Below are 18,693 nucleotides of genomic sequence, written 5' to 3' on the forward strand. Positions count from 1 at the left end.
GTAAAGATATTTCTACGGTGGATACTAGTCTCTCCGTTCAATCGTCACGCTAGACGTGAGAAATGTGTTCAATAGCAGCCAGGACTCTAACCTTTACGCTTCGGAGTCTTAGAGTGCCGGTTCCACTGTACAAGATTATAGAAACTACTCTTAGAATCAAGTGCTGGTTTACAACACACATAAGCGTCCGAAATGCGTTCCAGTTACCGCAGGTGTATCGCAAGGTTCCATATCATAGAATGCCGGTATCATAGAATGCCATGTATGTATGGAACCAAAGCTTGCTCCGTGGAGTGATTGTGGGCTTTGCTGACGATATAGTTGAGTTGAAACAATCCTAGCGATGGCAACGCGGTACGATCTGCAGGTATGCGAAATGGATGCTGTAACGGGGATCCGTTCCAAGTAGGACCCATACGTGCCACACGGTAGTTGATGGCAAGCTCATGATCGTTAGGGATACCATCCGTCCTGATTTAGCAGGACATGTCCTGATTTTGAGATCATATTTGAGCGTCCTGATTTATTTTTCATATTCTAGCTTTTGTCCTGATTTTTATAAGACAGGCAATTACCTTCAATCACCAGGCTCATATTGCAAGGCACAAGTCGGTAAGTTTTTAACAGAAACGTGAATGTTACCTGATATTAGAAATTGTAGGAGATTGTATTTAGTATTTTTTTTTCATTTCTGGTTGCCAGCTCGATTTCGTCGCTGGTAAAAATAGAAACAAAAGGACATTTGAATGGTTGGTTGCTTGGGTTTTCTCCGATAAAATTCTTAAAGTATCATTTTATGAGACAAAATTGTAAAATTTGAAGTGATGACCGTTTTGTGGGCTAAAGGAAATAAAGGGGCCAGTCAAGGAAGTGAGCAGCGAGTTACTCGCCTAACCAGTTTAGATATAACAGATGGTGAGTCGGCTGGATCTCGGACTGCAAAACTGCTCCACTCAGCTGTCACCAGCCAAGTTTCACTCGCGTTTCCCAATACAACTTTTTGCTCGTCAGTGACTCTAGGCGAGGCAAATTGCTCGCCTTGTTTCCTGAAATCGGTCCCAAAATCAGGAAAAATCTGCATTATTTTTGAAATATCAGGGAGATTAGACATTAAACCTGTCTATCTTGATACATGTTCAATAATGTGGATAATTCAGATAAATCTCGATACCTGACCACACAACGCTCACTGCGTAAATTATTTCTTTGGTTAAGCCTGAGTAAAGTGAATAGTGTTAAACATTTGACAATTTTCATACAAATTATACAAATTCCTTAAACTTCAAAGTGAAATTGTATCATTCGAGATACATGTTAAAAAAATAACAACCGAATAGCATTTTGAAGTGCAAATCACATACCACTAGTTTAAACCAGAATAAAAATAATTTGGATCAAATTTGTGCCAAAAAATATATGTCCTGATTTGAACCTCTGACCAGATGGTATCCCTAATTATCGTCGCTGTATACATCGATAACTTCCTGATCAACTCAAACAGATAAAGACCAATCGATGGCCTCAAGCAGCAATTTTGTGCAAACTTTATTATAAAGGACCTGGGAACAACGAAGCAGAAAGATTCATGGTTCACGGTAAGAAAAGTTGAATTCAGTTTCTAAGTGAAATAAAAGCAGAAGAGCAAATCAAAAAAGAAAAAGGCATTCTGTTTTTTCAACAACAATTTATTCAAACAACAACCGCAAATGGTCCTCATTCAACCCAATAGCCAACATTATCATTCCCCCCAGGAACATTCCACATATTTGCGAACATATTATTCGTAGCCTTCTCCTCGCTTGGTTCCCTTGTGACGCACCATCAACGACATCGATTCGATTCATTTCCGGCACTAAATCCGCCAGCGCGATGTACAGGAACGTTCCTGCCGTTCCGGCGTAAATCCATCGCACCACAGATTCATGCAGTCCAGTTACCAACAAACCGAGGAACATACCTGGAATGGAAAGCTGATTATTTTCACTCAACCTTAGAACAAAGTGCGCTAATTTACCAGCAAAACTTAAAATAGACGAAACAATATTCAGTGCCAGTGCACGCCGGATACTAACGCCTGACTGTAGCAGCAACGCAAAGTCTCCCAGCTCATGTGGTAACTCATGGCATAGAATAGCGAATGACGTCGCCATTCCCGTTACAGGATCGGCAGCGAAAGCAGCTCCGATCGCTAATCCATCGGTAACATTGTGCAGTCCGTCGCCAAGAATGACCATAAAAGCCACCGGACTGAGTGATTTACTTTTCGGCTTTTTCTTCTCTAGCATTGTGTTCAGCTCTTTTCTCTTGTTTTCCTGTAGGTCCATTTCGATATCGTCGGTAACGTTGGTGTTTCGCTGGGATTCTAGGTGGGAGGAAGGGATGGGAGCTACTTTTGCGTGTGAGTGGCCGTGATGGTGCCCGCTATTTCCATCGGATCTTAACAACGGTAGTAGAGATTCTAGTATATACATGAATAATGCACTCATAAAAGCACAGAAGCATAGCCAAACGGGTTCGTCGCTATGTATATGTTCTGTACTCGCGGTGGTTTCCTGTGTTTCGTGATCTGTGTGTGAAACTAAGGCATGCGGTAGTAAGTGCTGCAGTAAGAAAAATATTTTTATTTACTATGGAAAATAAAGGTTTAATGGTTTCTGACATACCATAAGAGCATCTCCACAGAGAGTGCCCACAGCTAGGGCCACTAGAAAACGAAGGACTTCATCGTAAGCCACCGATTTAGCCAAAGGAACCATTGCCACTCCCGTAAGACCGCAGACTGAGATGATTGTGACACATATGATTGCATACAACCAGGCTGAAATATAACTTGAAACAATGAGCGAATAAAATAACGAGATTTACAAAACTTACAGACAGAAAAGAATTTCTTCTCCACAAGAGGCTGGTTGTCCAAATCATATTTTTGTTGGCATGCCCTTTGATCAATTTGGGCCAACAATGCTGGACACAAATCCTTGAACGTTGATGGGGTTATTTTTATCCTCGCAGCGAGTATTTCCTCTATCTCTTGCTCCTCTTCATCCTGATCATGGTCACGGTGATGATGCGCTAGTGATCGACGATATCTGTTGGTGGACTCCAGTTCGTAGTTAAAGTTTGTGTGCAGCACTTCCGCAGAATTAATCGGTTCCTCCAGGATCAGGTGCACGATGGACATTGGCGAGAGACATGATTTTCTACGGTCTAAATGGAATGAAAGAAAATAGGATGTGTGAAAGAACACTGTTACTTACAATAAATGAGTACAAATTCGTAAAAGTAAAGTAAAGCCTTGGTGCTACATTCCGATTCTGAAATCGACATTCTGTTTATTATACACAGACTTCGCAGCGCGCAATTGCGGGGTAGGCGCTACGATCCTTATGACTTCTCCCGAGCCGAGCCTCGAACCTACGACGACTGGCTTGTAAGGCCAGCATCGTACCTCGAGACCAGCGGGGAGAGTTTGCTGAGTACAAATTCGTATGCAACTTAATTTGCTCAAATAATATGTGTGTAGAATTAGTACAACGTTCCAGCAATAAAAATGAACAGTATTATATTAATGGCATCACGCGCCTCCATGGAAGCTTATACATTGTAACCGATGCCGTGCTTATCAAAAAAGAAACATTGCACAATTTATTACTGTCATAAAATCTGCACATCATCTGTCTGCACGTTTTGAAAATATATTTAAAATGTGTTTAACCATATAATCACCTAAAGAGCCATTGCTTACTTTATCCCAAAAATTTGCTTCGTGATGTGGATGATAATGATGGTCCCGCCTCTTACCCCTACAAAAGTTTGAGCATATAATTTATTTTGTTTTCAAATAAAATAATAAAAACATATTGTGTTAAGTGCTTCTAAAAAACATCACGTAAATGAAAGTCCAGAAAATAAAAAATTGTTTCAAATTATACAACCCAACATCGATTGATGTTTACGTTTCACGTAAGTATTAAAAAGTGTAATAAAAATTGATAGACCGTGCATTTGTTACGCTTGTCGACGATTTCTTCTATATTTGTAGAAGAATATAACTAAAGATTTATTTGTTTATACGGGCGAACATAAGGTTATTTTTAACGTCTGCTAGAAATAGAAAGCAAGGTTACCAAATATCTCTAATTCTAGTCTTGAGATGGGAAACCGAGCGATGTTTGATTTAACGGCCATCAAAACCTGGTACTTAAACTACCTGTAGACACTGAAGCATGACAAAATCGTTATTCTTGCTTCAATAGTGAGATATAATCTAAGTTGAACAATTCTAACAACAGGTATATAGGTATTTATCAATGGCTTAAAACTTTGTTTGTTTTGAGTCGCATATTAGCATAAGGAAAAAAAACCTCAACAAATTGTAAACTTATTTTTGCATTTTCGTTTACTAATATGAGACCACAGACTAACAGACATAACACTTTCTACAAATTTTCAATAAAAACATCGTTTGAATCATACCATTGGCAATTGCCTGTCGAGAGTTTTATTAATTTGCAGCAAAGTTTTCGGGTAAATGACGCCTTAAATGGGTTCCCCACATTAAATTTCTTTTAACTTTTTCTATTCTTGATCGATTTTGGATCTTGAGCCGTCAAGAGATAGATATGGCTTCCGTAAATCCGGAAACATGTTCAAGATTGGTAATCTGCTCCGAAATGGCCCTTTCTGAGAAAACTCATCAAATGGACTTGAAATGAATGATAATTAACTCTTGAGGTGAGTTATTGAGTTTTGATACCAATGTTGTTCTGTTTGATTGTCAATTGCACTAATTTGTCTCACCGGAACATTGTTCTGAAGATCCGGATTTACAGGAATCAGATGTGATCCAAGGTTTCTGTCGGTCCCGAATACTAAAATTAGACAACTCTTCTGACGAGTCAAGAAACAAAATTGATAAATAATTGAAAAAGTTAGAAGCACTTCATTTGGGTTGGTACCCGGGTACACCGCCAAGTACTAATTGGGTAAAAAAATCTGAGCCTCTATGAGTTTAAGCTTGTTGAATTGAGGCACATCTGTTCAACTGAAGAACCAAAATCTCTTTATTTTAAGTATCGACATCTAGCGGTGAAGAGGACGCATTTTACACTCGAAATTTTATTACGCTTGTGTTCCATTCATTCAATAAAAGGACTGTATGAGGTTTCGCCGCTTTTCGCCGAGAGATCCTTCGTTCTCCCCGGTATTGGTGTAGCGAGGGTGCCTTTTCGTGATAATCGTACAGTACCACCCGCATTCGTGCAACGGTTTTTATGTAGATATATTTTTAATTAATTTCATTGTTGCCCAAGTTGAAAACTGAATATCTTGATTAACGACAATCATTTTTCTACATTGTACCTAATGTCGTAATCAGTGCTGTGTATAGCGCGTCTGATATGTATTACTTGCAATGTTAGGTATAAAAAACGGCACGAGAATAAAATATTGTCGTTGGTCGAGAAATTCGGTTTCCAAGTCCAACGAAGATATTCAAGTAAATCAACTAACAGTTTAAAATAACTCCGCCTGTTACGGTTCTCTTTGGTTCAGTCTAGCCTTTACGAACAGACTTGAATTATTGAGAACTTTAGCAGAGGGTCCAAAGCCCCTGAGAAGGAGGATGGTTGTAACAGCTCCTAACTATGGCTGTTACGTAAAATCCAATGGTTAAAAAAACACCTAAGCTAAGGTGTTATGCGACCCATGCCGATGGATGACGTGGTGGGGGGGGGGGGGTTTAACAAATGCCCTGCCTCTAACGGAGCCTGTGGAGTACCAGGGCACCCTTCACAGTAATTAGCCCTTACTGCATCACGCGGGTCACTGATGCAGCGGACTCTTCTTTCCCCAGCGACTCGTGGGAATTTTATGAAAGACTTTAATTCAGAAAATTCGGGCACCGACAGCCTTTCTTTGTCGGTACCCATGGACTTATCGGAGCGCAGTCGTATAAAAACAAACGCACCGGGCGGAACGGAGGAGATGGAGCATGAGGACGACTTAAACCTCGACAGCGAATCGCTGGACGGAGGACTCTCCTCCCGGTCCAGAGACAAGGTCCGATGACGAAGGGAAACCCGAATCATCGGCACCCCTTGTCCAGCGACTTTCTAACGCACAAAGGCGGCGACTGAGCAAAAATCTTCCGGACCTCCATCCTCGATCACATTGCGGACCAGGAAAATCCAACCACCAAGCCCAAGTTTAACGGTTGCCATCTAAAAAATGGTTCCTGCAACTTGTCTGTGCCGACACCGACACAGTGCAGTGGTTGGAAAGGGAGGTACCTTCTCTCGTACCGTGGGAGGGAGCACAGCTTCGTGTATAGTTACCACATGAAGGATCTGCCGAAGGCCAGACGGTATGTCGGTTACTTCGCGGACAGTGCGAACTCTCCGAACGAGAAGATTCTTCGTTCACTCCAGAATCGAAAGACCATCTCTCTACCGAAATGTGGCGAGTCTGTAACCGCAAATTGGTAAAGACCGCGGTCGAACTAGTTCTGGATATTGACGAAGAATCGGCCAACCTCGTTGAGAGTAGAAATAATGAAATGCACTACGGTTTCGGCAAAGCACGCATCCGAAAGGTAAGCGGAAGGCCGAACATCACAGGCAGGAAAGACTCCGTCGCAATGTCAGGGAAGGTACGTGCGGGTAACTCCTCCTGGAGTACTCTGCCACCACCCAGGCAAAGCGATCCTGCGAATGGCCTAAAGGCCTAAGTCGCACCCCCCGGAGTCAAAAACAGCCACAGTGTGCGCGACGACCTTCTGTTGTCAATCGACTGCTGCAACCGAAGCCGAACCGCTGTTGGCAGCCGTTAGCCAATACCTGGATCATCTTCCGATCTGGACAAAGACGGCAACATCACTGCAAAGTGAGCAGCCTTCGCTGCGTGCAAGCAAATCTCCATCACGCAAAAGGCGCCTCGGGTGTTCTTTGCAGGAGATTCGCCAAAGAGCAGCTAGCGGCTGTATTCATCCAGGAGCTGTGGATCAACGAATCCAAAGTTCTCGGACTTAACGCTCCTAACGGTAGGTTAATCTACTGTGACACGCAGTCCAAACCAAGGACTGCAATTCTGCTAAATAGAGAACTAAAATTTTTACCTATTACAGAATTTATCCAACGCGACGTCGTTGCCATCACGGTTGAAGTACCGACAACCAGAGGAAAGCAGGAGATGGTTGTCGCGTTGGCCTACTTCCCGGACGACCAAGGTGATATACCGCCACCCAAATTTGCTGCGCTCGTGCGGTACTGCAGGACCATCAACAAGCCGTTTCTGATCCGCTGCGATGCCAACGCCCACCACACGATCTGGGGTAGCTCGGATATCAACACTAGGGGTGAGTACCTACTTGAATACCTTACTTCTAACGATGTCAATGTATGTAATGTAGGGAATAACCCCACCCTTATCAATGCTATCAGACAGAAGGTCCTTGATCTCACTCTGCGTAGCGCCTCTATTTCTGAAAGGATTAAAAATTGGCAAGTCTCCGATGAACCTAGTTTATCGGACCATAGACCCTGGATCGACAGAGACTGAAGAACAGAATAGTGATGGGTCGCGGCGGGACAACTCGAGACAAATGGCGTCTCGGGAGTCCATCCTGCAGGCCCGCCGACTGTTCACGGAGGCTTCAATAGGTTGGGCTCTAAGCTCACTCGACCCTATGAAATCTTCAGGTCCAGACGGCATACTACCCATCTTTCTACAAAAATCGGCCGCAGCTATCATGTCCGAACTCATCAACCACTTCAGAGCCAGCTTTATCCTGGGCCATATTCCGGATGACTGGCTGAAGGTGAAGGTAGTGTTTATACCCAAAAAAAAAAAACTTTCAGACCCATAAGTCTGACTTCATCACTTCTGAAGTTGATGGAGAAAATAATGGATTAATATATCCGTGATGAGTTTCTTAAAGACTCCCCACTGAATAGGAACCAACATGCCTATCAAAGCGGCAAGTCAACAAAAACTGCTCTTCACAGCTCAGTGACGTTGATTGTAAATTCCCTGAGTTATCAGGGGACGGCGCTATGTGCCTTTCTTGATATTAAGGGGCCTTCGATAGGATAGATCTCCATCACTCCTCCAATACTGAATGGAGTTAGACTGGGCTTCAGCAATGAAGTCAAATACCTCGGAATTATTCTGGACAAGAAACTGAACTGGTCTGCACAACTGGATCATGCCGCTAAGAAAGCGATCTCAGCGATCTGGGCCTGCAGAACTCTGTTCGGTAAGCCCTGGGGACTGAAACCAGACTTGGCACTCTGGTCTTACAAGACCATTGCCCGACCAAGAATCACCTATGCTGCCCTAGTGTGGTGGCCTAAGGTGAACGAAGTGACTGCGCAAGCCAAACTTAAAAAAGATCAAAGACTTGCATGTCTTTCGGTTACCAGCGCTATGCGAACAACTCCAACTGCAGCCATGAAAGCTATGCTTTGCCTACTACCTCTACTTCTTCATGTGAAAAAGGAAGCAGAGCTTGGCGCTCTAAGGTTGCAAAGGAGGAAAACTATACTCGAAGGGGACCAAATCGGCCACCTTCGCATACTTAGGGAGTTCAAACTAACTATTAACCACAGTCTCCGACTGGATGAACGTTAGGACCAACATGGATATTCCGTATAGAGTGATAGAAACAAACCGCTCTATGTGGAACAATGGAGGGCCTAATTTTTCACCTGACATCGTCAGTTTTTATCTGGATGGCTCGAAAATGGGATCCCTGGGGAAATGGTATATACGGACCCGGTATCAGGGAAACGTTTTCCCTGGGAAAATGGCCCACCGTTTTTCAGGCAGAGGTATATGCCATATATATCTGCGCAAAAATATGTCTGCAACGCAACTACAGACATGCGAAAATCGGTATATTCTCGGACAGTCAAGCAGCACTACTAGCACTTAAGTCCGTCAAATGCACTTCCAAACTTGTTTGGGCTCTTGCTTTCTCTAGGTACAACTTCTTAGGAAGCTACCTTTCAACTCCATATCAAGTGTGGAGCTCTAATCCCAAACAGGTAATTAGTTTCATCAACTATGTTGTACCTAATTGGGGTACAGGTTTACAACAAAACAGTTCTACTCCATCAATGAGTACGAGCAATCCGTAACCTGTGCACAGCAATCGGGGCCCGCCACAAAAGACAATCAGCAAGAGTGTCGCAGTGGCATTTCAGTACCCAGTGAACTTCAGACATACAGAATAAAAAAAACAGGTTAAAATAGTTTCAACAGTTGCGAGATGTACAATCCAAGAAAATTTGTTAAACAATGTTTGAATGGTTGAAAGGTTTTTAGTTTAATTTGTTGTATTGACGTTGATTGTGAATTGTTACTGAATTTACGCTTTAAAGATCTCTTGAATGCGGTCCTGTCTTAACTTGATTTTGATAGATTCAACTATTCAAGATCACCTTTTTGTCTGGTCATTGAAGCAAAGAAAAATATTTTTTTTGAGCATGTTCAAACTATTGGAGCGAACTGTTCGAACGATGCACTGTAAAATAAATGTAGGATGGAACAGCAAAAAATGCTTGGGCACCGATTTGTTGCAGAGTTTTGTTCGAAGTTGCATATCTGTTCTGTGATTGAGGTCGACCTTATTTTTTAAAGCAATAAAGTCTGAAAAGGTACTCGGGTACCATGCCGAGCACATAACCGTTGAACTAATATTTCGATTATAGTAAAATTCACCAGCAATCACTGGCGAAACTAAACCTTTTATTTGACACTAAGATAGGCTCATTCAAATATTTTTTTTTGGAAGTAACATACTCATGTCATCTAACTCACAGAGCTTTACAGACTTGTGAAAAACCTCATCCTAAAATAGTGATAGTAGACGACCTTCTACCTTCAATTTTGGGCACGATTTCTTACGTTGTTCCGAGAGGCTCTGATCCAAAATAAAATCGGTCATTGAAAATACCGTTCCGATTGGACCATGAACCGGACTTTCCGGGGCTCGATGTTGGCAGAATTTATAGGTCGCTTTTTTTTTCTCGTAACAAAACGGGGTTTTCTTGTTTTACCTTGACATTTCAGGTTATGCTAAACAACAAATCTTCAGGATGTCCAAATAATATGGAACCTTTAGAAACTAATTAATTTTGTGCTTGGGTTGACTTTTGGCTTATGGACGCCAAAAACAGTGACTAAATTGGTCGACAGTTCAAGCAACATCGTGTTTCCACAAATTAGAAAACGTGGTCTGAATAAATCGAGCCCCAAATCAGCATTTTGAGTTACGGCCTGCATGAGCTGCATGGTAAAATTAGTTACAGAATTGAATACAAAATTAAACCTCGAAATGTAAATTTTGCCCGAGAGCTTTCAGCATCAAAGTAAATAATAACTAGCATGTAAACCACACGATGATGATGAACATAATCATTAACATGTGATGATACGGAATAACACCACATATCAGATAAGACAATGCCGCGCTTTGTGTCAAACAAAACCCATTGTCGGACAAACTAAAAAGTTTTTTGTTTGTTTTCGTTTCCATTCAATTCACGTTTCATAGGCGTGTGCCGTTCGTGAGTTAGCTTTGTTGGAAATCATCTCGCATATACTGCTGCAGTAGCATACTGCTGATCTGATCTGATTTAAATGCCCCTAAACAATTCCAAACGGCGATGAAATTGAGTCAAGTGCACGTGACCATATTTGTCAATCTGTACGCTCGAGGCACAGATGTGGCAGCCAGTCACGTCGTTTACCCTAATCCCATATCCACTGTGGAGATGTTAATGAGAACCGTGCGCAGTTTCTTACCGTCTCGGCGCGGATGGCGATGTTGTGGATCGTGAATCTCTTTAAAGATAATTTCCTGCCACACTTCATTGTGCCACTTGCTACTCGCGTTATCGACGTCATCGCCACTATTTAGGCGACTGATTTTATCTCTCTGCTCGCTGTCATTGGTATCCTCTATGGGCCGCACTTCGTTGAGCTTACGAATCTCATCCGAGCTGCGGATGATAGCGTCGTGTTGCGGCTCATGACCGCTTTGGTACTCGGATCCCTCATCGGTGCTTTTTGTGACAACCTCTGTTGTCTGTGGCGTGTACGTATTTGTCATCGTAGCGTACATTGGCCGTTTTCTTTCCGCACCTTCCTTATCATCCTGATGATCGGAGAATGAAACTGTTACTTTCTGCTCGCTGGTGCTGACAGGAATCGTAAAGGGTTCCACCAGGTCTTCGGTTTTAAAACCCTCCGGCCGATGCTCGTCTAGCGTGTGCGTCGGGATAAAGTCCAATCCACCCAAGCCGAGGCTGTGCATCAGATGCTCTAGGCCCTGGTGATGAGAAAGAAACAGGAAATGACAAAATAAGCTTGATTATTCAAATTGTTTGCGAAGTGAATGATTGCGTGCAAATAGTGCGTAGTGTGCAAAACAAGGCGGGCTCAGCAGTAAGACTGGAAGCGGTGTTGATGTTGACATAAGATTATAATGTATTCCATCGTCTCAGAGTAGACCTGGACGACTGGCAAGGTGATATTTAATTAGTCGTAGGTAGTCAGTCAGTGAACTTTCACAGAAGGATGGCATTGTAATTAACGGATTGCATGGAACGCAATTGAAGCAGCAATTGGTCTTTAAAAAATTTGATTTTACTTTATGATTATAACATTTTTTGCTAAATCGGAAAGGAAAGTTATAAGTAATTTAGAGACGTACAAATGAAACAGAAAATAGAAATAAAGTTCCAGAAAAAATTATCAACGCTCCAATTTTGTTTATCTAGTTCTATCTATTTCCGATTTTGTCAGAGAGCTAAATTTTATATTTTTGCTTATATTTGATAAATGTTTTAAGTACAGTTGAACAATTCAGTACGTCGAACAGCGTGAATCGGAATGCATAAGATGTATGGCATTGAACATATTTTGCACATCACTTCAGGAAGAAACGCTGAAACTCTACATTGAGAGAAATTGCACAATAAGTTTTGCAATATGGGTTGATATAAGACGAAACGGATCTCCACACAAAGCAGAATCGGAGATAAAACTTATACAGACATCTATTGGAGTCATAATTTGTACTATAGGCCAATTTAAAGCCGGCATTCACTGCATCGTCATTAAGAGTGATTTGAAACTTTCAAAACTTTCTACGGGTTATAGAAATAGGAGCAAGAATAAATAATCTTTGAAAGTGAATAATAGCGTGTAATTATGATACACAAACAAATGAAAAGTTAAGGTGACCAGAGTACAGAATTGTATACATATGAAAACAGACCCATGATGTACAAACTTTCCGAAAACGTAACATTAATTTACTGCGAGCTGTAGAGAATTGAATCTCATACTATTTTTTTTTGCTGGAAAGGCAAACCTCTTTTGGGAATTACTCTCTAGATCTTCACGAAAAAATCGTGTTTGCAGTAAAATATCCAACGGACAAAGGTTAGTGAAAGAAATTGAAGATATACCGAAGAAAGTTAGAGAGTTACTTATAAGATTATCCTTTTTAGCGTCCTGATAAAGAAAGAAGTTTTAGTAGAATGGCTGTTTTATTTACCATCATAATATTTGTGGTAGTTTGAAAAACAAAAATCAATTTTTATTAAGGAAACGATTTTATAATTATTTTAAAACAAAAAGGACAATCTTGCCGAAAATTTATGGTAAAAAAAATGTGCCCTAGAGCTCAAAATAAAAAATATGTGAAAGATTACAGCTTCTTAACAATTTTTTGCGAATTTTGACGCCCCTAGCGAGCTCGGAAGTGCGTTAAAAGATTGCAGAGTAATTGCTCGATGGGTTCGTCGCTTTTCGAGCGATCAAAAGTTGATCAAAGAAGATTAAACGTTTTAAAATGCTTCTCTAGAAATATTTATCCAGAAGCCTTGAAATCACTGCAAATATAAATATAACCTCTTAGTCATAGTATTAGTCTTAGTCGAATAGTGAATTTATCTTCACCTCTCCTATAAATCTTTTAAACATAATTTTCAACCTCTGCGTGACACTTTGCTTTCAAAAAACAGTTACTTTTTCCCAATTTTTAGTTTCTCACAAACTGGAAGTGGCCATGTCGAGCCCTCTTTACTCTTAGTCCTCCCAAATAACTACCTGGAGTTAGCTACCGGTTTGGCGGCTACACAGACCGCACTCCAGATGTTCGGGTTTTCACACATCCTCTGAACTAGGATGTATGGAGTAGAGTCTGTTTCAGGGCTTACGAAGAATACATGCTAATCAATCTTTTCCGCATCTACGCATCCAGGACGCATGAGGAACCTCGCGCGCCCGAACCTGTGCCGATACTCCTAAGAAAACCATGATCTGACAGGTCAAGTAGAAGTTCACCTTTTCCGGGCCCACCCAGCTTAACCGTTATATACTCGGCAATTTTACCACACGTCAGTACTCGGCAGGGTACCCGGGTACCCACCAAAATGAAATGCTTTTTACTTCTTCAATTCTTGACCGTTTTACGATCTTGACCAGCCAAAAGATTGGAAAATTTGATTATTTCCAGCTAACGGGACCAGAAGAGTGGTCCCCATGTGATTCCCATAAATTTGGATCTTCGGGACCATGTTAAAGGTCGGGAATCTGTTCCGAAAAGGCTTTTTCGGGCAACTTACCAGATGGACACAAAATGAATGAAAATCAACTCCTGGAGTGATTTCATGAATTTTGATACCAAAATTGTTCGGTTTCATTGACAATTGTACTAATTTGTCCCACTGGAACATGCTCCCGATGATCCGGATTTACTGGAAACAGATGTGGTCACAGGTTCATGTCGGTCCCGGAGGAGCATTCCATAAGTTTGAGCAATAAAAGCAATAAAGTCCGAAAAGGTCCCCGGGTACCCTACCGAGTACATAACGGTTAAATATGGACGAAACTACGCTGGCAAGAAGTTTGTACTTGCTGCCGTACACTGTTGAGTTATTCAACATCATTCATTGGTTGAGCTTATCGTCGACTATAAGCCCTTCAAAGATCACTTTTATCATATGATGTAGTCTTCTAGTGTGCTAAGCCCAGCTTCCTGGAGTACATCCAGTCCCTGACCTTGCGTATGCGTTATTCCATCCGCAAAGCCGGCGTCCACAACCCCTACAAGGAATTTTAGCTTCAACACTCCATCGCGGATGATATTGCACAACACCGGTCCCAGGATGGGACCTTGAGTTAGATTTGCGGGATGTACTTCTCACCCTTCTTCGTGTTGTAAACTAGTTCTTGACTCTCGAAATAGTTTTCTTGTGAAACAACATCGGCACGTATAAGCTCCTAAGCGCGAGCGCTATGGAGTCCCCGCTGGCGCTATTGAACGCGTTCTTTACGCATGGGCGTAGCCAGAACTTCGATTAGGGGGGGGGGGCTAGTGCTTCAAAATTTTAGAAGTGAAAAAATGGTTTTTTGAAGTATAAAAATAAATACTAGTAGTTAGTGATCAACACGGATTTGCCCGGTACTTTTGCCGCTGCAATGTCCTTAGTGGATCAACTGCAAAACCTGTGCAATCCCACGCAACATAGGCCAAGCATTTCAATCAATTATTAATTATTTGATCTGGCTGGCGCCCTAGTACTCGGTATCGTCTTGATAATGTCATCAATAAAATAAATAAATTTGTTTAAAATGACCTAATAAAGAATACTGAGCTCGAAAATGTTAATATCAGTTCAAAGTATTTGTAAATTGGATAAATTGGAACCAAAAATCTAGAAACTTCGATAAAACTAACAAAATTTTTCTATAACCTTACTTCAACTTATATTTTTGTATGACATATTCCCTTGTTGAAATTTTGACAACTGAAAAGGAGGCCCCCACAATCCTAAATTAACATCGAAATAATTTATTTAAAAACATTCAAACTAGCAAATATGTCTACGCAAATTATGCCCTCGTAAATCAGATGTTTTAAGTTGAAAATGGGTAAACAAGTTGAATAAATTAATAGAACAGTGGTGTAAAATTGGATCTTCTGTATGGACCATTCGAAACATAGTATTGGACAACATCCGCATAGAATAAGCTTTAGAAAGTGAAGGGCAAGAACCAATCGATTGATTCCAATAATGAAAAAAGATAATAATAATTTTTAGATAAAACCCTTCAAAATACAAATAAAAAAAATTTTTGATCAGAAACTGAAATTTTCATAACAAAGCGGGATTTACGACGAAAATTTACATGGAATAAGATACTTGATATCTTATCGGGGAGCTGAGATGTTGGCATTTTTATATGTGATGGAAAACTATGCGTTTTAACAAATATGTTCAATAACTGTTTTATTTCGGGAGATAAAAAATAACAATGTTCATAAAACAAATGCGTTTCTGGATGGCTGATAACTTAGTAGAAGTTTTAAAAATTTAAAAATGAAAAATCTGCGAAAAAAGTTAGAACGAAAATTGTGATTTTTATTGCCTTCTAATAAAAAAATCAATGTTGCACGTAATGTGTAAGAGACAGAAACATGATGTCTTCGGTAAAGTGTTTTGTTTTAAGATAACCTAAAACTTTGTCGAAGACACCTTGCGTCTATTTTATTCTGATTAAAAAGTAAATTTTTCATCGCTCTCATTGATGGATTGATCACCCATCTTTCTACATTCAAAGATGCATTTTTGAATATCCTGAAACTTCTCCGAACATACCTTTGGCTATGATCAACATTCGAATCACTATTTAGGGAATTATACGCACAAACGGCAAAATAAAACACTGTGCAATGGAGATATTGAGCTTTAGTGGCATTTTTGATAAAATGCATAGTTTTACATCACATGTAAAAACGCCAATATTTCAGCCCCGGTTAAAATATCAAGGATCTTTTTTCATGTAAATTTTCGTCTTAAACCCCGCTTAGCAGTAAATATTCAGTGCTTGATCAAAAAATTTATCGTTTATCTAAAAACTATGAGAAAGTGAGTCAAATAATTGAATGCGATGCTGAACCAAACCATGCAAAATATTCAAAAACAACCCCACAAAAAAAATATGGAAAAATGTAGGAATCGAACAGATTTGAAAAATGTGCACAAGGGTAGTTTTGTGGCTTAAAAGAGACATTTTTTCATAAATCACGTTTGTGCAATCTGAAAACATTTTTTTAGAAATTCGAATTGTTCTACAAAAATGCTATAAATAACATTATCTTTCAATTTAGGGTTGAGTTCCTTGACTTTTTCAACATCGATTTTTTTCGGGACACCCTAATATAGATGAATGGTGGCTTAGTTATTATCAAAATCTTTTTTCTTTATTGGAATCGATCGATTGGTAAAACAACCCCACAAAAATAAAAAAATATATGGGAAAATTTAGGAATCGAACAGATATGAAAAATGTGCAAAAGCGTGGTTTTGTAGCTTGAAAAAGTCATTTTTTCATAAATCATACGTTTGGGCAACCTAAAAACGATTTTTTAGAAAGTCGAAATATTCTACAAAAATGCTCTATATAATATTATCTTACGATTTAGGGTTGAGCACCTTGATTTTTTCAACTTTTTTTTTGTTTATTGCTGAACTAATAAGTTTGTTCAATACAATAATACAGTTGAAGTGCAATACAACAATAGCATTCGCAACAAAATATAACATCAAAGCAGAGCGGCATTTTTTTGCAACTTAACAAGTAACGTACATCACAAGTGCAGAAGAATGATGCGATTTAGCTAACCAGAAAAGTAAAGTTCTTGTATCAAAAAAATCTTTTTTTTAAAGATCACATGAAGAATGCGAACAGAGGGTAACAGAATGATATTATATTTGGCAATAGTCAAAAAAGATCACCGATATGCAGAAATACCACTCTTTAGATCCAATTTCAGAGAAAAAGATAGAAAATTCAATTTTAGATATCTCGTAAACGAGTACATTTAGAACGATGAACACCAAAAGCCTTTTGATTTGAAATGACTAATGGAATCATTCAACATCATTGAAATTCAATTATTCTTAGAAAAGTTTTAAATTAGAAATACCTCAACAAAATACACATTTAAAAAAATTTAAAAAAAAAACACATTGTCACATTTTAGTTGTAACACGAATCGTTCCAAACACGTCAAAGATTTTACAAATTGTAGCATAGCTTGAACTTTCCAATAATACGCAATATTTAGTGACATATGTTTTCAAATCTTCACTATCACATTCTTTGCGTTTTCCACGATGCAAGAATTCAAAAAAAGAAACATTGGTAAAAATAACGTTGATTCAGCAATTTTAGTAATTACTCAAATTATTTACAAACATACACGCACACATGATCCAGATGATCTTTGGCATCCAATAGTCAAGTAATATTTGTCTTCCTAGGCCACATTCGTACCACACTGTAGATCTTCGCTAGCTTACCTCCTATGATCAGTAAAACACTTACCTCGAACGAGATAACCCCTTTGCTGCCATATTTGTTGAACAGGTATTTGAGGAATTTGTTTTCACCTGCCGACCCAGCAGTTCCAACTGCTGGTTGCTGTTGTTTGTCGCTGTTATTTCCTTCCGCAACCGTAAGCTGGAAGAGGCCTGTCAGCAGCAAACTACCAACAACAACAACAATCCACTTGAAATTCCTTCCCTGGATCATGATGGCGACTATACACTGACGGCTAGCTGTTTTAAAATTGTGATCCGTTAAAGGTTACTTGAAAAGCTTGCCGGACGCAACAGGCTTCAAATGGTGACGTTTTTTCTTCATAGAGTGTGATAAATCACTAGCTCTGTAGCTTTTAAAAACTGCTTTTTACACTAACAGTTTACACTTGCAACAATCACCGGCCGTATTTGGGTAAAACAGTGAGCGATTTTTGGTGCACAAACTGATAACAAGGCAACGGACCTTCCAGCTGTTGCTTATTTTCTTTATAATCATAACACTAAACATTAAATTCTTTGTTGACTCGTTTACCGTCTGATATTTCCGTGTTTCGTAATTGTTTCGTTGCCACTTCAGCAAGCTGCTGTCGATGGAAGTCTGTATTTCCACTAATGAAAGTAATTCCAAGTCAATCGAAGCATAACTAAATCAAACCCGATCCCGCGTCGACAAGCATAATCTAACGTAGGAAACACTTTTCAAAACACAATCAACGCGCGCGGGCACCCTTTCGAAAATACCCGTCTGCCGCTCTGTGACAGCTGATTTGCGCAGACGACGACGTGTTCCGCAGGCAAGGTACAACAACCAACAACTGTCTGCGTCGCCGTTCCGATCGCCACTGACTACGGTAGAGTCCGATCGCGATGTTGATATCCAAAGCGTCCGGTTAGTGGATAGGTGGCGGCACCACACTGTACACTTCTCGCTTCGGAGACAATCCGCAGCACGACTTCCTCATTGTAGTGCCGGGCAGTTGTGGACACAAAGTGATAACGACGGTCGGGCAACTAGTTATTCAACTGCCAGTGGCTCTGTCTTGTTTGTTTATGGATTGAGAAGATGAGAAAGTGGCGATGATCTCGACTGCTATAGCTGCACTGGCGATAACCGAGAGATTTTGATTTGGGTTGATGCAGATCCAGTGCGAGAGAGAGGATGGAGATAATATAAGGAGGTATAGACTGTTGTTGGATTAGGGTGACTGATGCCACTTACTGATAGAATCATCGACGCAAATGAAGCTGCTTTGGTTGAGCTACAGAAGCTTCTTTTGTTGAAAAATTTTGC

General features: G+C 40.2%; 1 protein-coding gene across 1 annotated transcript; it reads right to left on the reverse strand.

The window, feature by feature from the left end:
• Positions 1-1,664: 1,664 nt before the first annotated feature.
• On the reverse strand, positions 1,665-18,484 carry LOC129721099 (metal cation symporter ZIP14). The gene is made up of 6 exons (XM_055673240.1): positions 17,407-18,484; positions 10,807-11,332; positions 2,875-3,207; positions 2,664-2,818; positions 2,015-2,600; positions 1,665-1,957 (listed from the first exon to the last, which is right to left on the reverse strand). The coding sequence occupies exons 1-6, from the start codon at positions 17,611-17,613 to the stop codon at positions 1,686-1,688; spliced, it is 2,079 nt and encodes a 692-aa protein (XP_055529215.1). The 5' UTR covers positions 17,614-18,484; the 3' UTR covers positions 1,665-1,685.
• Between the last annotated feature and the right edge of the window lie 209 nt (positions 18,485-18,693).

The sequence above is a fragment of the Wyeomyia smithii genome, chromosome 2 (assembly GCF_029784165.1).
Source record: "Wyeomyia smithii strain HCP4-BCI-WySm-NY-G18 chromosome 2, ASM2978416v1, whole genome shotgun sequence".
Classification (NCBI taxonomy): Eukaryota; Metazoa; Arthropoda; class Insecta; order Diptera; family Culicidae; genus Wyeomyia; species Wyeomyia smithii.

Bases quoted from the DNA above. Each gene is read 5' to 3' on its own strand.
- LOC129721099 (XM_055673240.1), bottom strand. From the start codon at position 17,613: ATGATCCAGGGAAGGAATTTCAAGTGGATTGTTGTTGTTGTTGGTAGT. The intron at 3,208-10,806 runs GTAAGAAACTGC...CATTCCATTTAG, and splicing joins TCGCCATCCGCGCCGAGACG to ACCGTAGAAAATCATGTCTC. The intron at 2,601-2,663 runs GTATGTCAGAAA...TTCTTACTGCAG, and splicing joins TCTGTGGAGATGCTCTTATG to CACTTACTACCGCATGCCTT.